This window comes from Triticum aestivum, chromosome 1D (genome assembly GCF_018294505.1).
Source record: "Triticum aestivum cultivar Chinese Spring chromosome 1D, IWGSC CS RefSeq v2.1, whole genome shotgun sequence".
Taxonomy (NCBI): Eukaryota; Viridiplantae; Streptophyta; class Magnoliopsida; order Poales; family Poaceae; genus Triticum; species Triticum aestivum.
The window spans coordinates 46,342,839-46,352,452 of NC_057796.1; the positions used below are offsets into that span (position 1 = coordinate 46,342,839).

The following is a 9,614-nucleotide window of genomic DNA, read 5'->3' on the forward strand; positions in this document are numbered from 1 at the left end:
CCTTTTTCCTTTCTGTCTACATTTTGAAAACTATTCTAAATACGTATACTACAAAAACTGAATGTATTTCAAAGTTTATAACACACAATTTTAAAAGAATGTTAACACAGAGTTATAATTTTGGTTGTATTAAAAAATAGCTTGAAATCTAAAGAGTGTTGCGACATTTCAGATAAATGTATGACATATTTTTTATACAATGTAAAAAACTGTTCATGTAATTCAAATTTTCTTTCATACCATACAAAAAAAATGTTCACCCATTTTTAAAATAGGTTTATGATATTTTATAAAAATATGCATACAATATAAAACAAACGTTGGCGTAGTTTAAATAAAATGTTCAACTTGTATTTGACAAATGTCCTTTGTTAACAAGGACTGAAGAAAACCGATAAGGAAAACACATAGAAAAAAGTGCAAGAAAACAAATTAAGTTATGATGAAAACTAATAAGAAAAAACACACAAAAAACACATGGCAGCTTTTAAAACCTGACCAAATCGGTCCATAGAAACCTTCTAAAACCGCTTTTGACAGCTATAATACAAGTCCGACCTATTATAGAAATGCCAAAGGAGAGGCGAAAGGAACTCTCGGTACGAGCGAATGGATGCCCGTATGTCTCACTTTTAGCGAGTTGTAGGGAAGCCTTGCGTCAAGGCGGTCGCCAGATGGGCCGGCCTAGCCCGTGGGAGGCCACAACCTTGTTTTCTTTTCTTCTTCTGATTTCAATTTTTTTTGTTTTATTCCTTATTTATTTTTTTACTTCCAAATATCCTAAATACATATATTAAAAACATCACTTTACATAAAAACATTTGAAAAGAAATGTTAAGCAAGTATTTGAAAAATGTTAAATGTGTATAGAGAACTTGTTTTTCATGTATACATAAAAAATACAATGTGTATCAAAAAATTTGATCATGTATTTGAAAATTGCTAATCAAGTATTTGAGAATTTAAAATGTGTATAGAGAAATTATTGACCTTGTATTAAGAAAATAATCTTGTATTTTTTCATCAAGCATTTGAAAATATTAAAATTTGTATGCAAAAAAGTTGACCATGTATTTAAAAAATGTTAAACCTATAAGCAAGGCATAGCATGCGGGCGAGCGAGATAGGCGGCGCGTTACACGTTGAATAGGATCCACCACCCTGCTCCGGCAATAAAACGGTCTTCTTTGGTTAACTGGGCCAACCTGGGCTTCCTGGTGCGATGCGCGGGCGACGCCTACCCCGAGCCCACCCTCTCCGGTCTATCCCCTCTCGATCTAACCGCCCGTGGCGGCGGCGGCGGATTTTACACTCCTCGACTCCCCCCTTACCCGCCCGCCGCCGGCGCCCGCAACCTCTCCCGGACGCGCCCCTGCCGAGGATCTGCACTGCCGGCGAGCTCCCGGCGCTGCGGTAAGTAAGGCTCATCTAATCCAGCGTCGCATTGCACGATTTGTGAGGCCCGAGAGGTTGTTGGCGGGATGTGAGACCCTCTAAATTACCGCCATTTCTTGTTGCCCCGCCGCAGTTTCGGCTCGTTGGATTCGAGAGTAAGCAGGCCGGCCGGCCGGCCGCCCCTCGTTGCTACCAACAGCCCGCGCTATAAGCCAAGCCTGGCGGGCAGCGCGAAGCCGCATACGCATGCGCCACCACCACCTCCTCCTCCGCTGCCGCGCGATGCCTCTCCTGCCGTCGCCGCCGAGGACGCTGCGGGTTTCGGGAGGCCTTGTGCACCACCGCCTCATCCGATGCCATGGCATGCCCATCCCGCCGAGGACGCCGGGGGTCTCGGGCGGGCGCCTGTTCGCCTCCCTCCCGCTCCCGCCGCCTCTCCAGTCCCCAAGGTACCCCCTTCCATTCTTATGTGCCTTGCAAGCTGTGATTCCTTGGAACCTGCGTGGACACATGGTAGATCTGCCTCTGGCGGCAGGCAGTAGAGGTTATGCTGCCAGCGTATGACGTTTTCAACCAGTTGGTTAGAGGTTTCGTCGGCGGTAAGGGGAATCGGGGATATGAGGAGAGCAGCAAGGGGATGAGATTGAAGAGCAGGAGGTGTGAACTGGGGAGCATTTTCATTCAGCATACCGATCTGTTCGATTACACGGCATTAAACTAGATCTGGGCACCACAGCTGGCAGGTGGGCCCTACGACACTCGCTACCCCTTCTATCCTGGATCAACCCGTGTCGGGTAACCTCACGGTGGCGGCCACAGGCGACGGGGACGTGATACTATGCTCCACGTCTCGTGTCTGTCTCTCCTTAATATGGAAAGTACTTCATATTAGATAATGCCGGAGATTGCCAAGATTACTGGCTTCTACTTGCTATTGCCGATCTTGTTTGTTCACTAAAAATGTGAAATAGGTACACTTATGTGCATGAAAATAACATAGTGCATGAGAACTGAGCACATCAGAAATCACCAACTATTAGGATGAGACGGCCGTTTGCTTTTTGTTCTGAGAGAGCGGAGATTGTTAGCTCGGTTAGAGTTTTCATAGGGGCTGGTGGTGGGCATTCACTGAAGGAGATTGTGCTCATGCTTATCAGGGATCGTCGGGTTTTATTATAACTCTCCTTAAAATCTCTATTCCTAGATACTCCCTGATATTGGCATATGGATAGAATGATTAGCTTTTGGTTCAGTAATTGTTCCCCTAGGTTAGGTAAAGCCTGTACTTGATGAGTGTCACCCTTTTCACATTTGCAAATGGTTGGTTTCTTTTTTCTTATAATAGCGCTATTTAGTGCATTGAAATATTTTGAAGACATTTGGTTTATGCGTTTATTTCTGTTGTATTGTAGAGAGGTGCATGTTTGGTATCTTTGCCCCGATGAGCTGAATAATCAGTCCCAGCTGAATATGTATGAAGAACTCCTGTCTCCTTCTGAAAGAGAGTATGCTGACTCTATGAAAGCAACAATGTTGCGGAAAGATGTTGTTTTGTCCCGTGCATTGTTGCGCACCACCCTCTCAAGATGTATGTAACCACCAACTGTCTATTGCACTGTCATTCACACTTAATTTTCATGCCTGTTACTAACTTACCATTTGAACTGCAAAACGTCTTATATTTAGTTACAAAGGTAGTATCATTCAAGAGATCTTGTTGTATGTTATTCTTGTTATTATGAGTTATTTAATCCGGAAATTTGTTGCAGATTTTAGATTCACAAGCATATATATGTTGGTTAGGATTGACATCAAAGATAATCCTTTCCATGGGTTGTGCTGTATATATAAACTATTTTTCTTAGTTTATATACCTTGTAATCTTTGTAATCATCAGGAAAACTTTATCTTCGTAAGAAAACAACTTAATATTTCTGGAGAGCTTCGGAGCTAATGCAATTTATGACTCTTAGATGCACTGAGTTATATTGCCTTTGAACTTTGCCTGTAGATAGGTGGGCTTCCATTTGCGCATTCATCTTGTCTTACATATACGGAAAGTATATGATTCAAAATCATCGATGTCATGTAAATTGGGCTTCTTGCAACACTAGATGTTTTTCTCTCCTACTAGGTATAATATCACTTTCTGATGCACAATTTTCATAAATAGTCCTAAAAATGGAGAATGAACATATCTTCCATTTGACCTGAAACATGGAATTTTGACATGCTGCTCAATGTTAAGTTTATAAGCATGTTATCTTGTCAATAATTATACTATACTCGTCTTGTTAGTTCTTATCAACTACTCCCTCTGCGTCAAAATATAAGACATTTTTTGACACAGTCATTAACAGAATTACTGATATGCTTATTTCTAATTTGTTTGAACTAGATTAGATACAGGTTGTAAAATTGATCCGAGGTCATTTGAGTTTAAGAAGAACAAATTTGGCAAACCTGAGGTAACGGCTTCAGCAGTTATTTTTTCTGTAATTTAAAACCTTGTAGCTAACTTGCCTGTTGCTTTCCATGTTTAATCAGGTATTATGGCCATTGGATGATAGCACTGCGGAGCAACCTTTGCATTTCAATATTTCACACACAACTTCTTTGATTGCCTGTGGCATTGCCATTAATGCTCATGTATGTTCCTTGCCCCTGTGATTATCGAAAGTGAGAAAGAAATGACCATTTTTCTGTTGCTTTGGAAGTTATTCAGTTGATATTTCTATTTTATGTACTGTCTCAGATTGGCATTGATGTTGAAGAGAAGAAGCGGAATACAACCAAGAATATTTTATCTCTTGCTCGCCGTTACTTCACCCCTTCTGAAGTTGATAGTCTAGCTGAGATTTCTGATTCAGATGCTCAGCGGAAGGAATTCCTGAAACTATGGACTCTTAAAGTTAGTGAGACTCTCTTTGGTCCTCTAATTATAGCCATTTCATGTGCATTCACTACGTTGTGCTGGTGTACATTCTGTAGAACATTGAGCAGCGATGGTATTTTCCAGTATTAGGGCGGAATCTATCCTTGGCCCATAACATAGTCTAATATGACCACCTAAAGCATACTGTAGCTGACTTCGTTGTTCTTTGATATAAAAATGCAGGTCTCGAATGTGTCTAGAGTGAACTCACTTTTAATGCTAACTAGCTTAATCCTTCCTTACATATGGTTATATTTAATTAATCAAATCGAAGGACACATAGATGGGCACCTTATGAATAGTGCTTTTGTGGAAAAAGGAATCGGTATGAGAAGAGTTAGCGCCAAAGTGGGTTTGCAGCAAATGTTGCCCTATGTAAATTTAATATTTATAATACTGATTACTGATACGATGTTTTAAAATAAATTGCTTACATAGAATTGATGTATAAATTTTTAGGAAGCATATGTAAAAGCTCTTGGAATGGGTTTCTCAGGTGCTCCATTCAGTACATTTTCGATAATGCTGGAAACAAGCAAGGGAATTAGGATTTCTAAGGTATGCAGCTTCAACCTTTCCCCTTTGTTGCTGTCTTTAACGTACGCTATATGTGTAAGGGAGCTCTGGAATTATGTATCTTAAAAAAATCCAGATGATATTCTGTGACACCTTCTGACATGTGGGTCTCCTGGACACCTAACATTCCTTTTGGCCAACTGTCAGATGGCATGTTAAGCAAATTTCACAAGGAAAAGTATATGGTTATTATGCATCACTAGTTATCAACCCATGCAGCTGTTCGGGCTAGATATTTTATATGACACGTAAATAAAAGAAAGGTCGAGCAATATATTTCTTTAATGAACATTACGGGCTCCTTGTGTGGGAGCTTTCAACACTGGGTACACCCTTTGTGCAATGGAAACTTCAGAGTGCAACAGGAATATGATGAAAAATTGAACCCGTCAGAAATAGTCGTTTAAGTCAACTTTATTTAGGCAGACAATGTACATGATCTCCTGGATGTGTATTTCACATGCAGATGACAATGTAACAAAAAATTGAAACACAATTCTAAGCCTATTGGAACCCAGATACACATTATTCTACTAATCCTTGCATTGTTACATCATAATATATAATTTATAAAAGCAATACATTGCATTAGTTGCATGATTCGTTGGAGCACCAACAGCCACACTAATTATTTGCTAATGGAGGTTTCCATGGCGTTTCCACTCTTCGTTCGAATATCGCAACTTACTATAGTGCCAGCAATCATCCCTTGGCATTAACTTTTTTTGGGTGAGAGTGTAGAATGTGTCGGGCCCTCGCATCGTCCTCCCGAGGGCGACTCAGGGGTGACTAGGGTTCCCAGCGCTGTCGCGCCCTTCTTCCATCTCCCTCGCCGCCACCAGAGGAGGACGCTGAGAAAGCTTGCATGGATGCCAGTGAAGGTGGCGGCGAGGCTCGTGTTGCTCCGTTTCTTGAGCAAAGGGCTGCAGATGCTGGGCAGCGGCCCCGGATGGCGAGACGGTGGTGTCTTGGTGGTAGGCGGCACCCGCAGATGCTGGTGGCTGGATCCCTTGGTCGCTTTGGGCGGCGAGGAGTTGGCGGGCGGTGGTCGAGACGCAAGTCCTTCTTCGGCTTCAGGCCCCAGAGCTGAAGGTACGGCCCCCTCCTCGTCAACCCTGGTGCTCGGCGGCCTCGGTTGCCGGTACCCTCTTTGGCGAGGTGTAGGTGTTGCAGGTCTGGGTCCAGGGGAAACCCTTGGCTGGCTGGTCGGGCCACGGCAGGGACACCCAAGGGTGCCACTTTCCTCCCTGGAGGCGCGGCCGAGGACTCTTTCTCCCACCCCTGGCCACTTTCCTGAGCGAAAGCTCAAAATCTGCTCTGGATCGATGTGTGTGCCGTGTTCTCCTTGGAGATGCCGTCCTGGGAATGCTGGACTTGGATGAGTGGTGCTGTGGTGTGGAGGTGTGCGGCGGCTTCGAGTCTCTAGCGGCAGCGAGCTATCCTATTTTCTGCAGGTCCGGCGCCTTCCCTTTGTTGGTGCTCTCCGTTCCGGTGTGCGCTGGTAGCCTGGTATGTTCATATGGGTCGACATCCTCATCCCTAGGCGGAAGTGGATGTGGTAGTGTCAAGTATGTGATCCGAGTGCCCGGTCCCTCTTTGTGAAGGCTGACCATGTTTTCAATGTGTTTGTTGCCTAGGCTTGGCCCGGTGCTGTTCTTTCGTCTTTGATTGTTCCTAGTAGCTTTCCCTCCTTGCTTGTGTTTCCGAGGATGGCGGGGCTGCAGTCGGCGTGGTGTGCTTCATGCAAGCCATTTGTTGTGAAGTCTCTGTGTGGTCGTGAAGCCGACTCCTTACCTAATTCTCGGGTGAGCGCCTCTTCTTGCTGACGGTGCAGTGTCTTTCGAGCCAGGACGAGAGGGTAGGGGCCCTCTCTTCCCGTGGCTGCTGGCTGATCCACTGCTGCCTCTTCTGCTTAGTTATTTTAGGTTCTTCAGTGTGGTGGGCAGCAACAGTTGCAAGCTGTGCTTTAATTTTCTATCTCGTGCTTGCTGTGTGTATTGCGTTGTAAGCTGCTCTTTCAGCTCCTTGTACCGTTCTGCCGTTGTTTCATGTTGGTCTTGTGTAATCCCTGGCCCATTGATGGCGTGCTCTTCTTGAGCCTTCTTTCTAAAAGAACAAATGTTGAACCAAATTCAGCAGGAAGTTTGGTCTAACGGACAATTAGGGAGACGAGAAGATAAATAATAGAGGGTAATCATGCAGGGATATTCTCGTTGAAGTGAAAAACTTTTAAGTATAATAAAGTTCAATCTGTGATGACTGACAAGAAACCCTCCCACAAACAAAAGCTTGACTTCTAACAATGAGACGAAGTGTGTCGAATTCATTGCTCTTTCTAGGAGACTCCTTGGAAACCTCAGCCTGCAAGCATAGAAACACCATCATTTGGGTCCCCTAGTGTGTAGTAGAGGGCTCATTTATCCAGCACGTAAGCATTTATTTACAAATTTTTCATGTCACTGTTACTGAAGACTGAATACCAGTTAAAAAAAATATTATCTGCATGAATGATGTGCTGTTGACGAAAACATGGAAATTATATATACTAACAGTCATAATTCAGTCCCAAATTTTCAACATTTTTTACTTCACATATGTACCATTGATATAAACATGCTTCCCGCTTGACTGGTAAACATGAAGACAATCACAGGTAAACCTAAAAGAAACTAAAGCAAATTAGAGGACAGACGTGAAGAGAAGAGGTACAGTACAGTATACCCACAACCGATTTTAGCAGCTGTTTCAGAATACATGCACTTATGAGAGTATCTAGGCCTATATATTCTGAGCCCGACCAATACAATTTTACACCTTTATCTGCTGAAGTACTGACTACAGGAATGGTGTTGCATGTCAACACCATGTGCTCAATGGGCACAGGAAAACTAAGTGAAAGTCACAATTATGACTTGGTATTTCATCTAAAAACAAAGGTCAAGAACACAACATTAGAATTAGTTAAGCACATCCGTACTTTGAGTTCTGACACACCCATACGTCGTCAACAATCTCCTCTCTGCTGCAAAATACACATAAGAAAACCAAGCTTTTCTGATCTCAAGCCTCACAAACAGCAGAGTTCACATTCCATAGATTTCTTGATCCGACATTAGGGATAAAGCATATTTGTCGTGGGTCCTTGTTATGAACTCAATAGGTCGGAGAATACAGCAGTGAATTTGGGGATTGATGGTTACTTCCTTTTGAGTTCGGAAAGGATTGCTGGAGAATGATCTCAAACAGTCTCGAGGAGGGTAAACTACTGTGCTGGCTGCTCGTAGACCCGTGCGTGGGAGGCGACGGTGAAGTTAGGGAGTCAGCAGGTAAGGAGAGGAAGAGAAACAAAAGGAGTCCATGTGGGAGAGGGTGAGGTTTACTTAATCAAACGGCTACATAGATAGCTTGAAGGTAGACCGGATAGTTGTTATTCCTCTGGGACAAATTCTCTAGGATTAACGTGAGTCCTCGAAAGGAGCCTCTAGTTAGTAACTCTAAGATAATGGTGCCTTATTACTGTGTTGCAACTTAGGAATAAATCAATTTTAATCGATCTGCCTTGACTCTTGTTGGATCTGTCAGACATCGAATGCTTCCAGGCCTGGTTGTGACCATCTGTCTGAGAACTGGCTGTTTACACTCGCGGAGCTAAATAGTTCTCACTACATGTCAGTTTGTATAGAGGACAGCTCCAGAAGTCAAGGTCTGTATATATTGCCAGCTTGGGTAATAACAGTTTGCTTACCTTGTTCTTCCAGTTACTTCATTGTTGTTGTATATGTTGCGTAGCAGGTCCTGAAGACAGCCCAGCACCAGTAGGACTGAAAGTATGGAAGACTGTACCGTTTGTCGAAGATACACTCGTCTCTGGAACAGAAGCTGTAAAACTTATTGCCTGATTACTGAAACATTGTTGTGAAACACATTTGGTCCAGTACCGGTAGGTTTTGGTCTCTGCCCACTGAAACATCATTGTTCCTGTGCGTTGCCTCTCTCTTGGTGGAAACATTGTTTGTCTGAGCTGCCATTCATTGGCTGTCACTACATTGCCATATGTATCTTCAGAGTTTGTTTGCTCACAGCAGTTCTTTTCGGACACATATCTCGTGATTTGAAGCTGTTGGAGAAGGGCTTCAGAGAAGCATATTGGCCGAAAGCCCTGTACGTGCAATTTTAGGGCTGAGTGATTGCTCCATCTAGTTTGTTCTACTTCTATACCAAAACAGAGTTACCCTGTTTTAAAAGAAAGAGTTGCTCAATTTTTATCAGGGAAAGCAGAGTCTTAATCTTTATTTATCTAGAATGTTATATGGGATACAAAGGACAATGTGACCATAATAACATCCTCTCCTGCAACAATTCAAGTTCTTTGCCACTGAGCAGTCATCAACTCACCAAATCACGCATGCCAGATCGCCCACAATGTCACAAGCACTTTCACCATCTTCGTGTTTCAAGTGATCAATCAGAGTAAAAGGTCATTCCAGTTTATGGGGTTCTCGCCGGTTCTGCAATAGTTTGGTCACGTCCTCGTCAGTCAGAGGCCGTACACACACTGACATTGTGCACTCCAGACGGGAACGCCTTGAGGAATCCACGTGACCGCGTATCTTGCATCTCCTGCAACATGCATTCCTATAAACTACTCCCTCCGTACCCGTGCATAAGCCATTTTTATAAAAACCAAATAATCTCAAAATACTTAGGC

At 43.2% G+C, this 9,614-nt stretch overlaps 1 protein-coding gene across 5 annotated transcripts; it reads left to right on the top strand.

Annotated features, from left to right (window-relative positions):
• The first annotated feature begins 1,219 nt into the window (after window positions 1–1,219).
• LOC123180198 (4'-phosphopantetheinyl transferase HetI) lies at window positions 1,220–8,985 on the top strand. Of its 5 annotated transcripts, none has more exons than XR_006490754.1 (9): window positions 1,225–1,413; window positions 1,529–1,844; window positions 2,808–2,983; window positions 3,794–3,863; window positions 3,943–4,044; window positions 4,151–4,306; window positions 4,790–4,888; window positions 8,489–8,609; window positions 8,699–8,985. XR_006490754.1 is itself a non-coding variant. In XM_044592169.1 (9 exons), the coding sequence occupies exons 2-9, from the start codon at window positions 1,642–1,644 to the stop codon at window positions 8,803–8,805; spliced, it is 1,032 nt and encodes a 343-aa protein (XP_044448104.1). In that variant the 5' UTR covers window positions 1,235–1,413; window positions 1,529–1,641; the 3' UTR covers window positions 8,806–8,985. The 5 variants fall into 5 exon arrangements, 4 of the variants coding, with proteins under 4 accessions (XP_044448107.1, XP_044448104.1, XP_044448106.1 ...); XM_044592169.1 differs by having other exon boundaries at window positions 1,235–1,413; window positions 3,799–3,863; window positions 8,696–8,985; XM_044592171.1 differs by having other exon boundaries at window positions 1,235–1,413; window positions 3,799–3,863.
• Window positions 8,986–9,614: the final 629 nt, after the last annotated feature.